Here is a 21,030-nt window from a genome sequence, read left to right as displayed (position 1 = left end):
GTTTCTGAACTGGCGGCTCTTTCTTGCTCGCCTCCTTTTCTGGAGTTTCTCCCGGATCGCGTGGTGCTTCGCACACGGGGCGACTTTCTACCTAAGGTGGTGTCACAATTTCATGTTAACCAGGATATTGTGTTGCCCTCGCTCTGTCCGGAACCGAGGAATGCGAAGGAACGGGCCTTGCACTCATTGGATTTAGTGCGGGCTTTGAAGTTCTATTTGTCTATTACTCAAGGTTTTCGGAAATCGGACTCTCTGTTTGTGATTCCAGCAGGTCGTCGGCGTGGTCAACGAGCTTCCAAGGACACTATAGCTCGATGGATTCGGTCGGCCATTTTAGAGGCTTACCGACTCAAGGGCGAATCTTGTCCAATTAAGATTCGAGCTCACTCCACGAGAGCTGTGGGTTCATCGTGGGCTTTTCATCAAGGGGCCTCGGCAGCTCAACTCTGCCGGGCGGCTACCTGGCGCTCCGTCCACACTTTTACAAAGTGTTATAAGGTGGACGTCCGTGCTTCCGCTGATGCAGCCTTAGGACGTAGGGTCCTGCAGGCGGCTGTAGTTTAAGTTATCGTTAACTTGTATTTAGCGCTAGTTGCGCATTTTTCTAGGTTGTTGGGATTCTGCCTCTGTTGGTTTTTTCCCACCCTTAATTTTTGGACTGCTTTGGGACGTCCCACTAGTAATGACTGTGTCTCCCTTCCTTCCATCTGCTGCTGAAAGACGGATTTTGGTAAGACCTTACCTGTAAAATCCTTTTCAGCGAAGGAAGGAAGGGAGACACAGCTCCCTCCCATGGCAGAAGTGTGTTGTTGTGTTTTCAGATGCAGCGTGACCCTTCTCTGATAGCGATTATCTGGGCTGAGGTCGGCGCGCTAAGGCTCTGTTCCAGCATTGCCAGCTCATCACAGTGGTCAGGTCCAGTGAGTAGTACCTGGGACTGTGTGTTTTTTTCTGTTATATGCATAACCTGTCTCTTGTTTTTTCTCTGAAGTTCTTCAGAAGGGGTTATGTTGCTCCGCTGGTGATATTTGCTCTTCCTTAGCTTGTGTACGGACTGGAGAGCTGGAGTAGGAGGAGCCCAAGCTGGAGGGGCCGGACAACACTCTTTTTTTAATCTGAGGTGTTCTATCCTATGTGGGCTCCGCCTACCCACTAGTAATGACTGTGTCTCCCTTCCTTCCTTCGCTGAAAAGGATTTTACAGGTAAGGTCTTACCAAAATCCGTCTTTTTTATTCTAAATTCTATTTTTTAACAAACTATGGTACCCGGGTCTGGAGGAGAGTCACCTCTTCTCCAGACCCGGGTACTATCCGCACATTGAATCGCTTAATATCCACATGTGCACATGTAGTCATGCGGATATTAAGCGATTCAATGCAAGTCAATGGTGGCAATTACTCTGCGTGTCCGCAAAATTAATGGACATGATGCGGATTTTTCCGCAATGATAATCCGCAGCGGAAATTTCTGCAGCATGTGCACAGCACATGCGGATTATCATTGGGGACCTTAGGGCACGTATTAGCAAGCATTTAAGCGTTTTTTGGCTCCCAGCGCTGCAAAGCTTTACTGCCGGCTGTGTCATACTGCACAAGCGTCGCATAACTTGAGCGCTCACCGGGAGCAAAATTCAAATACGTGGGCGGCGCCAGGCCCTCACTGATGGGGTGCCACCCATGACTGAATGTGAGGATCACAGCCCTATGACTGAACGAGCAGGTATGATTATAAGTATGTAAAATGTTATATATTTATATTTGCACCAGTTTTAATGAAAAAAGCGTGTTTGTGATGCACATTGCATCACGAACAACGCAATGGGGGCAGTTTACATAGTACACAGGACATAACGGGTTCCCTTTAAAGTTGTCCTTTACCCAATTCTCAAATCCTAGTGATCCAGCTTCATTATGGTCTTTATTTCATGTCAGATCTATGGGAGTTCTATTTTACCATAATAATCCAATAATCCAGTACCATGTTATTCAGGCCAGTAAGACTAAACCGATGCCACCTCACTTTCAAATCCCCCCCCCAGTAACATGCTGATCTGAAATATACTGAAAGGAAATGTTTTATTTTATAAAGGAGAGGACGCAGTGGATTCGGCACATTCTGTTTCCACTTTGATATCTGAGCTTGGTGGACAAGATACCGATCTAAGAGAGGAGAACCCGGAAATGGAGACAGAACCGACACAACCTGAAAATTACAATGAACTGCTTGAAAAGTCGTTGGAAGCCATCGGTTTATTAGAATCTATTAGCAAATTGTTTCCTGATCAATTACAAGCTGCACATGAAGAGATCGATAAAATGGAGTTTTCACTGCCATCAGACTCTAATGCTACACATTACGAGCAAAGCACTTATGTACAGGAACAAAGTGTAGATTTGACACCTGTGACAGCTCTTCCTGAAGATGATGGCTATGGCGAGAAAGATGAGGTAAATGATGACTTATCGGCAAATGAGGAAATTATCCAGGTAATAATGCTACTTATTTAATTGCATGTGTTACTTGCTTTTGAATAAAGATTGCATTTATGTTGGCGATAAAAAATTTTCCATTAAAGGGGGTGGTCTGGGATATGAATTGATTTTCACATTAAATGCTTATCTATTTCATGTCATAATGTAATTTATTTTCTAATCTATTTTAATCAAAAATTCCCTATCCTCCCTCACTACACAAACTGTGCCTGGTGACCTTCGCTTCAGGGGCTTGGCTAGTCCCTGCTCTGTCAGTGTGATGTGAACAATGACAGTGCACTCTCTCGCCTTCTCAGATCCGTAATAACGAGCCGGCAACAGTGCACACTGTCAGTGCTCGTTGTCAGACAAATACCCAGCTTACAGAAACCAGTGCCACCCAATTAAGTGTCGTCACTTGTGGAGGTAGCACTGGTCTCTGCACGCCAGGTATATTTAGAACGCACACTGACTGTGCGCTCTCTTGCTGGCTCATTACTACTTATCTGAGCCGGCAAGAGAGCACACTGACCATTTGCACATCGCAGCCCATGAAACTAAGCTCACCAATGATTCTTCATTTCAGCGAGTTGGCTGGGGATGCCGCAGTGACCTAATGACTCTTTGAGTATCCCAGCATGCACTGGGATTCTAAAATGAAGCTTCATCAGAAAAGAAGCTGTAAAAAAAAAAAAAAAAAAAAAAGGAAATGCAGTTAGATAGATAGTATAGTTGAGGAAGAATAGGGGATTTTTAATTCTAAGTACATTATAAAATAGATTACTTTATGGCATTAAATAAAAAGGGCATTTAGGATGCAAATGAATTTGTATTTTGGACCACACCTTTAATAGCACTGGGGGGGCATAGGGTTATGAGTATACGCCTTAACACAAGGAGGGTTAAAGGGCTTGTCTGGTCCAAACCGATAAGTCTGCAGTCTCTGTGTGACTGCAGACTTATGAACCCCCCAGCACATAAACTGCGGGGATTCGCCTGTTTCAGACCCGGGAATGGAGGCTATTTATGAGTTATACATAAGCCCGGCCAATGGGCGCTGCCTCGCTCTCCATACACTTGTATTGAGCAAGGTCGCGCTTTTTAGCCGGCCCCGCCCACCAGACAGCCGCATCACTTAGACAGGACGCGGCCTCTGCTCAATACAAGTGTATGGAGAGCGAGGTCGTGCCCACTCATACTCATACATACCCTCTGTTCCTAGGTCTGAAACTGGTGAATCCCCACAGTGCGTGTGCTGGGTGAACAATAAGTCTGCAGTCAAACAGTGATTGCAGGCTTATCTGTTTGGACCGGCCAACCCCTTTAACGTTACCTGAAAAGTGTTCGCTCTCCCTGGGGTGCTATGCCTTTTTTCAGTACAAATTGTCAAAAGGCAAAAAATCCCTAACTAAGGACGATTAAAATATAACTTTTATTACTTATTTTAATAGGAATACCTAGTGCAAATTAAAGGGGTTGTCCACTACTATTGAAAATATGCCAAAGCTTTTTTATGTTGAAAAGCAACTTCTTTATAATTACCTCCCTCTGCCTTTTCTGCCTATGAGCAGCACTATCACTGGCCGCTCACAGGCAGCACGTGACCCCCCACTGACGTCCCGTCTATTGAGGCGTAACTCAGCGCTGGGTTGTGGGCGGGGTTACCCCACTGCGTCACACCCAGCATCCACAGCACGCTTTCCCAATGAATGGGGAGAGGCAGAACGCGGTGGATGCTGGGTATGACGCGTCGGGATAACCCCACCCACAGCCCAGCAGCAACCGTGGAACGTGAAAGAGAGACCCCCGACTGCAGCCTGGACTTGTTGTGACGTCAGCGGATGTCAGAGCCGGCTGCAGCCGGGGGTCACGTGATGCCTGTGAGCGGCCAGTGATGGCGCCGCTCACAGGCAGAAAAGGCAGAGGGAGGTAATTACAAAGAAGCTGCTTTTCATCATAAAAATGCTTTGGCATATTTTAAATAGTAGTGGACAACCCTTTTAAACTCACAGAGGTCAATAAATAGTCCAATACGTTGGAATATCATGTGCACTACCTCAGTCAAATAAGGAATGTTGTTCTCAAGGCCGCTCAGTTTTAGCCTGGGGTCTTTAGAAGGCAGACAACCTGTATCTAGTCTTCTGCAATTTTTTTTTCCATTTAACCTTAGGTAATGTGAATGTCCTCCACAATTTTTTCACTCTAGGGAGTACACACTGTACTCCTTTAGGGATGTACACTACTGCAGTCACTTGGCCACTGAAAAGATGAACCTGTGGGTGTCTGAAGAATGGGGAATGTAATCTATCCCACCCACCTGGCCTAGTTCCATGATCCTTTTTCTATGTAGTCCCTTCTGGAGTTTCTTGAAAACGTCCTTTTTATTGACCCCTAGGCCAGTCACTCCCGTGGTTGCCTCTCCTCCATGTATACTGGCTGCTTGAGTCTCCTCTCGCCTGCTTTTGTATAAGGCTGTGTTTTGTGTTTTTTATTCTACTCATCCTTCTGACATTCTTGCACTACTTGGGGGTGGGGTGTCTTCTCTTGTTGGGGTCCTCCTATTTTCCTCTACTTGTACCCAGGGTTTTTCTTTCTCTGGGCCTTCACTGCCAACATATGCAGTGGAGATGCTGGGCCAGTAGGAGGTACAGCTAAAGTGAACATGCTGCCAATCCATGGGCAACATGTATCAGGCACTGGCTGTATGATCTCAGACAGCTATAGTTGACTCTAAAACGCTGTGGCTTTTCGGAGACACATACTTTAAAAGCCATTAAAGATCGAGATCCCACTGTAGACTAGTCAGACAGGCGGGTCTCCGTCCGCTTCTGCCTGCCCTGGATTAACCGTTCCCTGCCTACGACCAGAACCTTATGCTGACAGTGAGGTCACCCTCCAAGTTAAGAATGAGCCTGTCTCTTACCCAGAAAGTGGTTTGCTTTTGGCAGCACAGCTGGCAACAAGTCTTTTCCAAACCACAAAGACTTTGATTATCTTGCCAAGGAATGGAAACTCCTAGAGAGGTGCAGATCTGCCTCTAAGAGTTCTGAGGTATTCTTAGGTCCTCAACTACATGAAGGTCTCTCACCACTCGAAACATCTTCGTTGGTGGGTTGACGTCCTCTCTTCAGAAAGGTTTGGCTGGCTCTCAAAGATGATTCCTGTGTCAAGGTGGTAGCATCTGAGGGTTACAAGATAGTTTGTGCCCTTGCCCCCAAACAGCTTGTCTGGATCATTCAAGGCCTTCAGTTCCAAGGAGTCTCTGTTCCTATTCCAGACACAACTTTTCCAGGGAATACTGCTCCTGTTCACAGTTCCCAAAAAGTATAACTTGGTCAGATCTATACTGCACCCTAAGAGTCTCAACAGAATGTCTTGTGTCCGAAAATTTTGCATGCAATCTCTGAGATCTGTAGATTTCTCTGGAGCTAGGAACACTCTCTTTAGTGGATATATATGTGACTTGTATCAATATTCCATCTCAAAGTTGTACCAACGATTCCTTTGCTTCATTGGCACTTTTCTTCATTTACATTTTGTGAAACTCCCCTTTCGACTCATAATGCACATAGGGCCTTCACCAGGGCTCTCATTCCCTTTTGTGATGCTTCTCCTTGCTAAAGGAGTGGTAATCAATCCTCATCTTGAAAATTTTTGGATGAAAGCCCCGCCCACAGTGGAAAATCTGTCCACTCTCCAGATCGCCTAGGATTCCCTGGAATGTTTTTTTTGGATGGATCCTCAACCAACAGAAGTCATCATGTCTAATGGCTTCCCAATGCCTTGACTTTCTGGGCTAGATTTTTAACATCTTGGTGAGTTGGTTTTTCTTTCTCCTAAACAAACTCTCTCCTTTTCAGGCCGGAGTATGTCATTTGCAGACAGAGACCTTCATGTTCCATCCATTTCAGCATGAGGGTCTCGAGCTGGATGGCCTCTGTCTTCGAGGCTGTACTCTTCCCAGTTTCATGCCAATTCCACTAAAGCACTACATTGTTTCACTAGAGCAAGCCAGTGGATCTTCACATCTGTCTCCCTATTTGAGACTGCAGAGACCTTTGTTAGTGTTTGACATCCCGTGTTCAGCTCTATGGCTGGGCCTCCAGTGGAAGGTAGCGATTATTGGTGCCAGTATATCTGACTGGGGAGCAGTGTTCAACCATAATACCACTCTTTCTGGAAGAATCCTGCCTCCAGATCCCTCTCCCACTTTGAAAGCACACAAGCAATCAAAGGCAATGGCCTACTTCAACCCTCTAGGTGACACCAGGAGCCTGTCAACCACGAGGTAAACCACCAGATTTGCTCTCTGGGCAGTGCTTCACATCCTAGCGCTTTCTGCAGTTCACATCCCTGCCATGGAAAATAGGATCTTGGGCTTTCTTGGTTAAGAAACCCTAGATCCAGGAGAGTGGGGTGATCTCCCAGAGATCTTTAGGGAGTGCTGCCTAATTGGGGCACCTCCGATGTGGACCTTTTTGTCCTGTCTCAATCACTAGGTCCGTCCTAACCTATGTTACCTTGGTCCTGAGACCCATTGCAATTGACACTCTGGTCACTTCTTGCACAGGCTTCTCTTCCCCCTTCTTTCCCATGTATTCAAGCTGCTCAAGGCATTCTGGCAATCCTGACTAGCCTCAGCAGACTTGGTACTCCGACATCATCCAGTTGGTCACAGATGCTCCATGGCACCTTCCTCTTAGTCCCCGTCCCGACGTCCTTTCACATGGTCTTTTTTCAGAACCTAGGGACCCCAATCTCGAGTTATTTCTGGGCTTTTAGAGCCTCCCATTAATCCTTTTTGCAGCATCTCCCTAAGGTTCCTTTTCTGGAAGGTATCAAGATGTCTGCACTCTCCTGCAACGCTCCTTTCTTTATTTTGTATCGGGAGAAGGGTGGTCCTATTTTGTCCTGATGGAGAACCTCCAACCATCCTTCCTTCAAAAGGTAGTTTTAGCCTGCCATATCAATGAAGACCTCATCCTTCCCTCCTTTTTGCTCATCTCGCATCCATACCTAGAAGCGTTCTCCTTACTGTCGGTCTGAATCTCGTTTGAGCCATTAGGACCTACCATTTTGTTATGGAAGCCTTTTGGCAATCTGATTCTTTGTAATCCCTAATTGGCTACACAAGGGCCTTTTGAGCAGTCAGTAATAAGGTCCTTTTTTTGGCATGCAAAACATCCAGGGCTGTGGAGTCGGTAAGCCAAACCTCCGACACCTCAATTTCCATTACTCCCGACTCCACAACTCCCTCATACATGGCTCATGTCTAAGTGATAAATTTACTGTAGTACAGATTCATCTCCTCTAAAAGTCTGTAACTCCAGGAATAGGACAGACATTTATAGGACAATTCATAACTTTACCAAATTCTCATGAAAAAATATTCCCCACAACCTGTATTGAACTACTGTACCCAATTTATTATATATTTTAGGAGTTGGAGTCAGTCCATTTTATACCGACTCCACGAGTCCACTCTTTTGCCAAGTTCTACGAGACTCACTCTCCGACTTCTGGCAACTTGGGGCATAAGGTGCTTCAGGCTGCTGTCTGCTAAGCAGTCTACGTGATCATCTGTTTTTCTCACCCTCTGGGACTGCTTTAGGATGTCCCAAGTTCCTGTGTCCCCCAGTGCTTTTTATCAAGCAGATTTGATTTTTGTGCATACCATAAAATCCCCTTCCTGTTAAATGCATTGGTGGATACAGCTCTTAACCTATTCCTTGTATTCTTTTCCTGGGATTAGTTCAGGTTGCTTTTGGGGCATTAATTTCTTTCCTGGGTTCATATTATGATGGTCCCTGGTTGCTTCCTGTTACAAAATTGTACTTTTTTGGGGGGTTGCTTTTCTATTGCTTGGCATTAAACAGAATCTGAGCTGCTTAGCCCCTTTACAGCCTGTGACGTAATAGTACGCACAGACTGTAATCCCCCGGTTCAGTGAGGGCTCCGGCGGTGAGCCCGCACTGAACCGAGCACGTCAGCTGATTATTACAGCTGACATGTGCCCGCAACAGTCGCGGGTGGAATCGCGATCCACCCATGGCTGTTAACATGTTAAATGCCGCTGTCCATCTCTGACAGCGGCATTTTAACTCGCGCTTCCGGGAAGCGCGTCCTAAGCCCCACCCATCGGTGACCCCCGTTACATGGTCGCGGGTCACCGATGGGTGGGCATGACAACCCAGGGTCTGCAGCAGACGCCTGTGGTTGTCATGAGCTGGTCGCTATAAGCGCCACCTAGTGGTCGGCGCTCATAGCACAGGAGCATTTCTGCTGCATACAGGGGATCTACTCGTCCCCTGTATGTAGCAGAGGCGATCGGACAGTTGCTGCTTCTAGTCTCCTATGGAGACTGTAGAAGCAAGCAAAAAGTGAAAAAAAAAGTTTTAAAAATATAAAAAAAATTAAAAAATATAAAAGTTTAAATCACCCCCCTTTCTCCCCATTCAAAATAAAATAATAAAAAAAAACCCACATACACATATTTGGTATCGCTGCATTCAGAATCGCCCGATCTATCAATATAAAAAAAGAATTAATCCGATCGGTAAACGGCGTAACGAGAAAAAAATTCTAAACGCCGGAATTGCTTCTTTGGTCACCGCAAAATTGCAATAAAATGCAATAACGGGCGATCAAAACAGCGGATCTACCCAAAAATGGTATTAATAAAAACGTTAGCTCGGTGCGCAAAAATTAAGCCCTCACCCAGCCCCATATCCCGAAAAATTGAGACGCTACAGGTCTTAGAAAATGGTGCTATTTTTTTTTTTTTTACTTTGGAATTTTTTTTCACCACTTAAATAAAAAAGAACCTATACATGTTTGCTGTCTACGAACTCGTAATGACCTGGAGAATAATAATGGCAGGTCAGTTTTAGCATTCAGTGAACGTGGTAAAAAAACAAACAAACTGGTATTGCACTTTTTTTGCAATTTCACCACACTTAGAACTTTTTTCCCCTACACGATATGGTAAAACTAGTAATGGCGTTGAAAAGTAGAACTCGTCACGCAAAAAATAAGCCCTCACACGGCCATATTGACCAAAAAATAAAAACGCTATGGCTCTGGGAACAAGGGGAGCAAAAAAACGAAAAAGCAAAAACTTAAAATCCCAGGGTTGCGAAAAGGTTAAGGTCTGAGGACAGGGTATATAGGCCACTGGGCAGAGCTAACATAATTTTTTTTTTCCCCCCGTTTAGTATCAAATCTTCCAGTGGCGGGGCCTATACTTGCAGTCCTTTGTCCCTTCATGTATTCAACGAGAGAGGAATTTTACTTTTAAGTACAGAAATCCTACTTTCCTGGTGGAATAATTTTTCTTTTTCAATTTATTTTTAGGGGCCATATTCGGGATATGCCAGTCCTTGTCCTAGCACACCAACAGAAGAACTTTACTCGCAACAGAATTCTGCTTCAAGCAATATGGATTCTGAAATGCACTGGAAACTGATTCCAATCACAGGTAGTTCATCTGCTTATTTTTAACTTTGTGTTTGTGTGTGGTGAATTGTTTTCTAGGGCAGTCACAGTAGGCTACATATAAATATATAGCAACAAATTAAATCAATTTAAAGTTTTTTTTTTTTTTTTTTTTTCATATAACTTGCACAAACATTAAAGGGGATATCCAGGACTTAGTGCTTAGGCACATTTTTTGTTTTTCACAAACAGGCAGGTAGTTGCTACTTACCTGCCTGTTCTGCCCAGCGCCTTTCTTCGCTGGCGATTGTTACCTTTGCTGACGTCACGTTGACAGAGCGGTGCCTTCTTTTCCGCCCTGCTCAGTCAACAGGGTGTGACTTCCAAAGTCCTGTTTATTGACAGTTAGCTCCCCCAGTTAAGCAACGGGAATCCAGATGTCTATCAGAATGACGTCAGAAGTCCCACCCTGTCAACCGAGCTGAGTGGAAAAGAATCTGCCACTCTTATCGACGTGACGTCAGCTGAATCGCCGGCAAGAGCAGTCTGTGACCGCTCTGTGCCGGCTAAGAACGGCCTGTTAGTGCTTAGGCCCAATTATTGTTTTCCATCAAAGTCCCAGATATCCCCTTAAAAATGGAGTCTCCTAGCTACAGGGCTTACACCCACAATTCTGTGTCCTCCGATGCTAATAACAAGCAATAACCTATTGTTAAAATCCAGATTTTACTTTAATTTTTTTTTTTTTATGTCTAAACTTTCCATGTCACCATCTTTAGCCTTTTCCCATCCCATGACGTACTATGACATCAAGGTGTGAGTGTATGGGCAGTTGTGTTACTTAGCCAAAATCTGACTAGTTCCGATCTTCTGTTAACCTCTTTTAAATGCTGCTGTTAATCACTGGCACAAGCAATATGGAGAGTCCTTTTCTGCACACACCAGCCCCTATTGGAAGAGGAGGAGGGAAAAAATGATCACAAAAACGAAATGGTGTTTTTAAAAAGTAATAAAATCTTCTAGTTTTTACTTAATTGCAAGGCCCTATAAAAAGTTGGCACTTCCTCATCTGTAAAGATTACTTCACGTGTCCGCAGTCATCTCATTATTATCACAGACATCTGGAGCAAATAACACAGCATCACGCAACTGACAAACATGGTGCAGACTGCTCATATTCTCACCTCTTCAGTGACCTCCTCTCAGGTCACACAACTGTCTTAAAATACTCTTCCCATTAAAGTCAATGAGCCATCTTCATGCTTTAAGCTTTCTTTACCTGTGGCTGCTGCAAATCTCCGAATTGCCTTTAAGGGCAGAGCGGCAGCTCAGGCAAGATGGCACACGGAAGGATATACCTGTAGTAATGGGTTTACTCACCTATTCTGGAAGCTGCATTCCTGAAGCTTGCCGTGTATGGGGGACTCATAGACTTAAGAAATTACTTTTCTGATTGTATATGAATAGGATGTGACAAAATGCATCTTGTTGCCATTGTAAACATATGGCCGAAATCTAAACATTGCAAATGAAAAATAATTTTTCCTATTCAATTGACATGCTTTTATGGTAGTTTTCAAGGAACACACACGAAACTATGTTAACAAATTACTTGTGTCTACTTATAAATTTGTATACTTTTCAGTACAGGACAGTATTGTGGTATTCTTCATACTGGTACCATAATGTTGAATGCCACAGATTGTTTAATAATGGTGCAAAATCTGTGACTGTAAAGTCAAAAGCTACAGTGGTACAAGACAATTGCCATGTTTACTCTCTCTACAACTCAAAGGGGTTGTACAGAATTGTAACACACCGGTGTTCTTGATGCCTAAAGCCTTACACTATTTTCTATGCCCATGGTCCCCAACCTATCATTTTTGAACCACATTCAACTTGTTAAAGGGGTTTTCTCATCTTGCACTTCAGGAGCAGTTTCCTGCTTGCCAGGGGCTGTGCTCATCTGTTTGACATTTCAAACCAACTTTGTCGCACTGCTGGCCAGAACTCAGCTCTTTCCAATGCTCCACGCGAAGGCAGCTCTGCCTATGCAGCATGGGAAGAGCACACGGGCACTGAAGATGGCTGGATTCAGCAAAATTGACCACCTTAAAGGGATTCTCCATGGAGATTACAATTTTTTTTTTAATGGACATGCCTTCCTAAACTGAAAAACAGAACATAAACTGACATCCATTGTGTTGTTTATAATCTGACAGTACCAGCTATTTAATGTGAAGCTGGATCTGCTCCTTAGTGCTCCCCCTCCGTTCTGGGACGTTACGCTCCCGGCTTCTTGTACAATCCTTCCGTTTTTGATAACTGAGAGGGTTTATATTTTACAAGCACTTCGCAATTTTACCCATTAAAGGGGTTGTGTGGTACTTTAGATTAGATTTTTGGTACAGATTCTTCCTCATTAAGAGTGATATCTGCAGCAAAAACGCTGAAAGAATTGGCAAAATATGCAAGTCACAAATAAGCAACGTGTGCATGAGACTTCAGGACTCACTTTGTTGGCATCAGGAAACCCTCCAGGTTTTGTGACAAATCTGCGCTGCAAAAATGTAACGGGTGCACACAGCCTTAGGATCAGTGCATACGTTGCAGTTTTGTTGTGTTTTTTTTTTCTGCTCAAGATTTGCCACAAAACATAATGCCAGCAAAATGAATGAGATTCCTGAAGTCTAATGTCCATGTTGCTTATTTTTTCCCTGCAGATATAAATCTGTAGCATGTTCTTTTAGAGTTTTTATTTTTCAGATTTCACCCATACTAATCAGTGGGGAAAAATCTGCAACAAAAATGCATGTAAAAAAAACGTCTATTTTATGCAGCGTTTTTCCTGCCAAAAAGATGCCGAAATGGTGCAAAAATTTCTGCCACAAATACTTAATCTGTGCATATACCCTTTAGGAGTGATATCCTTTAAATGTCCGAGATATAGTATATATACCCCTTTAATATGAACCTGTTGTCCAGTGGCATGCCACACAGCACGAGGTGTGGGAGGGGGAAAAAACGAAGAGCTTTTCCTTGATACTTTTCACAAAATGAAACACTTTGGCCCATAATACCCAATTCCAAACGAATTTATTTTTGTTTAAAGGGGCTTTATTTGTTTTTTACAGAAGCGTATCAGCAGGATATATGTATTCATATGGAGCCATGACTTCTAGAGAATGAGTTTGCCTAGAATATTGGGCTATATTCTGTAACTTTTGTCGTTTGTGTTTTTTCCTGTGCTGTTAGTTTTTAGCTGCATGTACAGTACAGACCAAAAGTTTGGACACACCTTTTCATTTAAGGATTTTTCTGTATTTTCATGACTATGAAAATTGTACATTAACACTGAAGGCATCAAAACTATGAATTAACACATGTGGAATTATATCCTTAACAAAAAAGTGTGAAGCAACTGAAAATATGTCTTATATTCTAGGTTCTTCAAAGTAGCCACCATTTGCTTTGATGACTTCTTTGCACACTCTTGGCATTCTCTTGATGAGCTTCAAGAGGTAGTCACCGGAAATGGTCTTCCAACAATCTTGAAGGAGTTCCCAGAGATGCTTAGCACTTGTTGGCTCTTTTGCCTTCACTCTGCGGTCCAGCTCACCCCAAACCTTCTCGATTGGGTTCAGGTCTGGTGACTGTGGAGGCCAGGTCATCTGGCATAGCACCCCATCACTCTCCTCCTTGGTCAAATAGCCCTTACACAGCCTGGATGTGTGTTTGGGGTCATTGTCCTGTTGAAAAATAAATGATGGTCCAACTAAACGCAAACTGGATGGAATAGCATGCCCCTGCAAGATGCTGTGGTAGCCATGCTGGTTCAGTATGTCTTCAATTTTGAATAAATCCCCAACAGTGTCACCAGCAAAGCATCCCCACACCATCACACCTCCTCCTCCATGCTTCACGGTGGGAACCAGGCATGTAGAGTCCATCCTTTCACCTTTTCTGCGTCGCACAAAGACACGGTGGTTGGAACCAAAGATCTCAAATTTGGACTCATCAGACCAAAGCACAGATTTCCACTGGTCTAATGTCCATTCCTTATCTTCTTTAGCCCAAACAAGTCTCTTCTGCTTGTTGCCTGTCCTTAGCAGTGGTTTCCTAGCAGCAATTTTACCATGAAGGCCTGCTGCACAAAGTCTCCTCTTAACAGTTGTTGAAGAGATGTGTCTGCTGCTAGAACTCTGTGTGGCATTGACCAGGTCTCTAATCTGAGCTGCTGTTAACCTGCAATTTCTGAGGCTGGTGACTCAGATAAACTTATCCTCAGAAGCAGAGGTGACTCTTGGTCTTCCTTTCCTGGGGCGGTCCTCATGTGAGCCAGTTTCTTTGTAGCGCTTGATGTTTTTTGCAACTGCACTTGGGGACACTTTCAAAATTTTCCCAATTTTTCGGACTGACTGACCTTCATTTCTTAAAGTAATGATAGCCACTCATTTTTCTTTACTTAGCTGCTTTTTTCTTGCCATAATACAAATTCTAACAGTCTATTCAGTAGTACTATCAGCTGTGTATCCACCAGACTTCTGCACAACACAACTGATGGTCCCAACCCCATTTATAAGGCAAGAAATCCCACTTATTAAACCTGACAGGGCACACCTGTGAAGTGAAAACCATTTCCGGTGACTACCTCTTGAAGCTCATCAAGAGAATGCCAAGAGTGTGCAAAGCAGTCATCAAAGCAAAAGGTGGCTACTTTGAAGAACCTAGAATATAAGACATATTTTCAGTTGTTTCACACTTTTTTGTTAACTATATAATTCCACATGTGTTAATTCATAGTTTTGATGCCTTCAGTGTGAATGTACAATTTTCATAGTCTTGAAAATACAGAAAAATATTTAAATGAGAAGGTGTGTCCAAACTTTTGGTCTGTACTGTATATAAACAAGGCTGCTAGGAATTTGGACCTTTCCCTTCCCTATCTTCTCATTACTTTGTTTATACAAGTCTTTGTTTTGGATCTGGACGTCTACTAATACACGGACATAAAAAAATATTTTTGGGGGGAGTTCGAATTTTATATGCAGATCTGCCTGTTTTCTAATTTCTCTGTCAGACAAAGACTAGTTCGAGTAAATAAGATTTTAGCACTTTGCTATTTCTGCTATTGTAGAAAATATTAGCAAGTTGCTCTTGTATAATACATCAAAGTTTTTGTGTGTGTACCTTTATTTTTTTAGCATTGCCATCAACCATTCTATCACCTCATCATGCGATTATAAATTGTAGTAGTTGGGTTGCCAAACTCCTGTTTATAACCTATTGGATTCTATAGACTAGACCCTAGATAAGAATCCATGATTTCTAACTACTGGTTTCCCCCAGGAGAGGAAGGAAGAATACCTGAGGATCATATTGGAAATCTTAGAGATGAAAAACAACAAGGTGAGGAGAGGAATGTGTGTGATCCAAATTAAAGTTATGTATTAAGCGCTGATGTAATTGTAGCATGTGTGGAAGCCCTTTTTGTACTTGGGCCTTCCATACTTCGAGGCTGGAGCTGTCTGGTATTGCAGAACTTCTATTAGAGAAAAAAAATCTTGGCTATATAACCATTTCAGAGCTTGCTCTAGTAGTAACATACTGCTGAGTTGTTGAATAATTGTTGCCCCCTAGATTTTGAGGTCAGTGGGGTTACAATACTGATCATGCATTGATGCGTTTTAAAATTCAAGATGTTCAAGTAAGATGGGAAAAAATAAATTAGGTCGGTATGTAAGAGCTGATTAAGTGATAACTTTAAACATATATTTAAGAGTAATGACAGGAGAGCATGAGGTCCAATTGCTAAAACTGCTTTGCAGGAGACCATCTTGCTGTCTCATGACTGCATGTACAACTGTAGTGGCCACACTATTGCAGTCCTTTTTAAATCTTTTGGTCAGACACGGTCACCATCCTCACTGGAAAAAAAAAAACTAATTTTTTTTTATCAATTAAGATCATTTCATCTGCATGTACATTACACATTTTTATTTGTGTGTGTGTCTAACTACTCATTACTTACAGCAAAGGTAAAATGGTTTTGTTTTAATTAAAGTTAAAATGGCAGTATCTACTGCAGGGCATATTTTGGAGACATAGAATGTGGGCTGCTGTATTCACAAGCTCGGCTTTCTCAAGTACCCCCCAACCGGTCATGATTTTAGGATGTCCTATTACTTATGCCTATTTCTGAGACGTTGACAGTAATTATGTTAGTGTTCTACAAATGTTCAAAAGTTGTCAGGTTCCGTTATAAAATGTGCCATTTCCCAATGGTTTTGACCTGAATTCAAATCTGACAATGAACATTTTTACTTGGCTCTTGTTTCTATATCAGAGTTTTCCTTTTACTGCCACATATAATTAATGCATTCAAGTTTCAGTATTTTGAAACATTATTATTTTTGCAAATATTAAGATGCAGAATATTTTGTTATGCCAATTTTATTTATTTAGGAGAAACTTAGCCACAATTCAAATGACTAAGACATGTCTAAACACCATTGTGAATTATAAACTGTTTCAGAAATTAACTACAAAATTTCCTCTTCATTTAGTGACATCTATTTTTTTTTTTTTTTTGTCTCTTGTACTCCTGCATCGGATCATCTCTTACAATTGACAACAGTAATTTGCAAGCATTGATGTATTCCATTTTTCTTTGACATCTTTTCTCCATAGCCGCCATATTTTGGTGCAATCTCTCACCATGCTCGGCGCTCACTTCTCCGCAGTTTGGTGGGAAAAAGTCTAGATGCGAATGTAAGACATGAATCTTTATGGCATGTTACAGCCAAGATCCTTATATGTTTTGAGGAGATTTTCCACCAACTCTTCATAGTTATCTGCTCTTGAGTTTCCCAAAAAATTAGTTACCACTAATGCGAAGCGAATGCTACCCATGCAGCCTTTTCCTTGACCTGCAACAAACAGAGAAACTCCTCATCTTGAAGAAGCTTACGAACCTGAGGTTCAATAAAGACTCCTTCCTCTATCAGTGAGATACTTGAATGCTTTTTCATTTTTATCCATTGCCTTTACAAAGTTCTTCATTAGGCCCAACTTGATATGCAATAGCGGTAACAAAATCTTATGTGGGTCAACAAGTCCTTGATTCAGGATGTTTTTACTCCCTGGCTGAAGTGAATGTCGGAGCGGTCAGTCTGATTAATTGTAGTGATATCCTCTTGCACGACTATCCCACTCACACAGAAAGCAGCAGTATCCACCCTGGAGATCTAGAAAGAGGACAACCACCTTTAAATCATCACAGAGCGGCCATTAATGTTGGTCATAGTTCAGGCACCTCAACAGCTGTATCATGTTGTCATAGGTTTATTTCATGTAGATTGCATAACCAACTGGTATTGAAGGTTGTACATTGCCATTATGCAGCAAGACTGCTTTTAGTCTTGTTTTGGATATATCGATAAAGAGCCTTCTTTCCTTTTGGATTATGATTTATCTTCAGAGCTTCCATTAAACTGTTGATGTTGTTGCATGACCAAAGATCGCCCTCCATGAAGAAGTATTGGACAAGATCTTTATCACTGGTGCGGAACAAAGAAATCTGAATATCGCCGGCTAGGAGATTCCACTGCTGTAGCTTGGAAACTAAAAGCACAGCCTTACTCTTTGGCAGATCCAAATCTGTAACAAGATTGTTCAGTTCACTTTGTATTATAAAGTGTGGTTCAGTTGAGGTTGCTGACAGTCTGGGTCTTGAGAGGAAGATGCTTCCTCACTTGACTCGACTGAAAATGTTTCTGGTGCTTTTGGAACCGGCAGTTCTTCTGTATGTGGTACTGGCCGTGTTGCAGATTGAATGTTTGGATACTGTAAAGTCCACTTCTTCATTGAAACTCCTTTCCTAATGGGGAACACCATGCAGAAATGGTAACTGGAAGCGTGATTGGTTAGCTCTATCCAGATTATTTGGACTACAAAAGGCATAGATTTCCTCTTCTCGTGCAACCACCGGGTAAGGTGTGATGCATATCTTTTGCAGCATGTGTGTGGAGCCCAACCCTTGTCCTAATTTCCTCTTTTGCAACCAAAGTACAGGTTGTAGGCTTTCCTTATGGTAGTCAAGTTTACCCTTTGTGACACAAAAATGACTTCTCTGCATGTGTAGCAAAAACTATTTGCTTTGTTAATGAAAGTACTAGGTATATCTGAAAAAAACGTATAGAAACCTGTCAATATGCTAAGAAATTCTAAAACTGTATGCGTTACACAGAAAGCATTTATAAAAGTAGGTGATGCAACTGTAACTTAGATTACGTCATCTCGGCTGAGTTGGCGATTTGTGGTTGGTCACCCTAACATAGAATACTGAAGGCTCAATAGACAAAATCGATGATGTAATAGACTAGCTACTAACAATGCAATAATGATGATAAAATAATTAAGACACGATTTTTATATAAACCTGCATGAAAGGTGTCATAAGTAATTACAACCTCCTCTGGATCTTGAAAATTGGAGCCAATCAGCAAACTTTTAAGCATCATATTCGTTTTCAGCATCACAAAATTAGTTAAGTTCAACTGTATTTTTCTCTGAGCCAATTTGGCTGTAGAGCAGTGTTACCTGTGCACATGACTTGCTTGGGGATTGTTAAGAACTGGAATACAGATGCACTGCTCTAGCTCCCAGAGAAGTGTCCATATGCCCAGCTAGAGTATATGGTCAGGGGGGTTAGTTCTTTGAGATTAACTTTTTTTCTTTTTTTTTTTTGCTCTTCACTTCTTAGCAGCTGTTTCTAAAGGCACATCTCTCAGCTCCTGCTCTCTGCAGCAGCTCAGTGTCTTGGGCGGCGCCGCTGTCTGCCTCTCTTGGGTACTGGTGTGTGCCCTACTGTACCCTTTTTCCAGAAGTTGGTTGCCAAGTGGTCCACTCCTGTTATTTCTCAGGTCTCTCTGTTCCCCAGAGTGACCATGTTGCCTCTACCCAATGTCCTGTCCATGAGTGACCCTCCAAATAACATTGATACCCGCTTCAAAGTGACCTTTCTAGCTGCATTTTCCACTCTGCATCTGCATTTTCTGCTTAAGTTTGCAAGATCTGTATGGTGTAGTATAGACTATTACTTGAGATCCAATCTTCTGGAGCCCCTTAGAAGAAAGTTCTGGACTTCTAATTTCTTACAGCTTGCTGACAGGCCAACTGCTAATTCTGTTGCACACTCATTGCTCCATTTAGCTCAGATCATGGGTGGCCAATCCAGCATCAAAAATGACCTTGCTGGCCTTCCCATTATTGGAGGTAGGCTTTTCTGCATCTGGATGAAATTTTCTATGGTTTCACCGGGACAAAGAATGCTTTTCTCTAAAACAGTAGATGCTCACAACCATTCAGGTGATCCGACAGGTTCTTCCTCTTTGGGGACTTTTCTTCAGTGGTGTCAAGAAGTCCTCTCATTTTTCTGATTCTAGAAGACCTGCGTTTAAACTAAAACCCTCCTGGACTGCCCACTCAAGACAATCAAGAACTCTTCTGAATGAGGGTTTTTTCCCTACTCGAAACTTCCCATCGGGTGAGCATTTGTTTCTCTCCTTCAGATAGATTTGGCTTGCCCTTATGGGTGATGCTTGGGTCAGGGACATGGGATCATTCTACATTGTACCCCCTGGATGCTGTTTACCCAAGTAGGTTCTTTCCTTCAACTCTTCCAAGGACTCAGACTTGCATGTTTGCTTTCTTTCAAGCTAATCACATTTTTCCTGTTCCAAGGTTACTACTCAAACCTATTTAATGTCCCAAAAAAGCATATATCAGTTAGACCCATCCTGATTTGAAGAGACTCATCAGATGTGTGTGGATTTAAAGATTTCAGATGGAATCCTTATGATCTGCATTTGAGTCACCAAGCCACTGGAGTAAGAGTGTCTCTCTAATGTGAACAACCAGGATGTGCATCCCTCCATTTCAATTGTCTTATCACAACAGCAATTGCTTTGCTTAGTTGACTGTTCTTTTCATTTTGTTGACTCTTTGTAGCCTTTAGGGCCTTCTTCAATGGGAACCTGTCATGTTTCAAAACACTATTAACCTGTAGATATGATGATAATGTGCAGAATAATAACATTCCAAAGCTGCCTGGCCGCTGTTCTGAAAGTCCAGCTACTGGGAGAAAATTAACATTATTCTTCTCGGCAGCCTCCGGCTTTCAGTCCAAGTGGATGTTATCAGATGGCAACTCCTACAAGGAGAAGTGCACACCTCCAGTGAAAAGTATCTAATACCACCCACTTGAACTTCACTAAAGTTAACTCCTTATGTGCCAAATACATTGATTGCTAATATCTCTGTAACAGAGAGGCAAATTAAATTGAAGTTTTATTCCACTCTGCAGTCACTATTTCACCAAATTTCCCATGTGAACTGGACACATGATGTAAGTTCCTCACCATACTCATGGCACCACATCTAGCTATCGAAAGATTGCCCCTTACCTGACCCAATCTACTAGTGAAGGCCCCATCCAGAGAAGACAGCTTGGATGCCCTGGAGTTCTTTGGTTTAATCCTCAACCAACGAAAGGCATGAAGTTATTGGGAAAGACCTTTGTCACCTTTTGTAGGATGGTCGTTTCAACCTTCAGGCAAGCTTTTATCCCTTCTGTCTGAATAGTCCCACCTATAAACTGAGTTATTGTGCTCCATTGCGCTTCTGCTTGAAGGATCTGGGGGTATAATGGTCCCCTGAAACCACCATTGGTGGGTAGCGGCCCCTGCTCTGCCCTCGTGAAATTCTTTCCTCACCCTACATTTGGAAGGTGACGATAAACTATGGCATTCTTTTGGGTTGAGCCAACGATGTTTGCCCAATATACTATTCAGGGTCTTAAGTTGCTGGAACAGACTTTGCTCCAGATCCATTTCTTGGAACTGAAATCCATCTTTCTAGCTCTCCACTGATCCCATCTCTACTATGACACTAAGTTGAGTCCAGATGGACAACTTAAAAGTGGTGACCTACTTTAACTACTAAAGTGGCATTTGTTGCTCCTCTGCAGTGATGAAAGCGTCCAGAATCCTTCACTATGTGGAGCTTCATGTTCCAGCACTCTCCGCAGTCCACATGTGGGGTGGACAACTGGGCTGCAAACTT

General features: G+C 42.6%; 1 protein-coding gene across 6 annotated transcripts in view; it reads left to right on the top strand.

Moving 5' to 3' along the window:
- TASOR (transcription activation suppressor) overlaps positions 1-21,030 on the top strand; it is an 84,846-nt gene that overhangs the window by 49,794 nt on the left and 14,022 nt on the right. For 3 of the 6 annotated variants that reach the window (XM_073644604.1, XM_073644601.1, XM_073644606.1), the window contains 3 exons: positions 2,090-2,487; positions 9,826-9,949; positions 15,256-15,315. In XM_073644604.1, coding sequence (XP_073500705.1) covers positions 2,090-2,487; positions 9,826-9,949; positions 15,256-15,315 — 582 coding nt within the window. The remainder of the gene's footprint in view (positions 1-2,089; positions 2,488-9,825; positions 9,950-15,255; positions 15,316-21,030) is intronic. The other 3 variants (XM_073644602.1, XM_073644605.1, XM_073644603.1) reach the window with 3 other exon arrangements.

The sequence above is a fragment of the Phyllobates terribilis genome, unplaced genomic scaffold (genome assembly GCF_046119375.1).
Source record: "Phyllobates terribilis strain yellow unplaced genomic scaffold, ASM4611937v1 Scaffold_8__6_contigs__length_399053987, whole genome shotgun sequence".
Taxonomy (NCBI): Eukaryota; Metazoa; Chordata; class Amphibia; order Anura; family Dendrobatidae; genus Phyllobates; species Phyllobates terribilis.
This window is presented reverse-complemented; position numbering and strand designations above follow the sequence as displayed.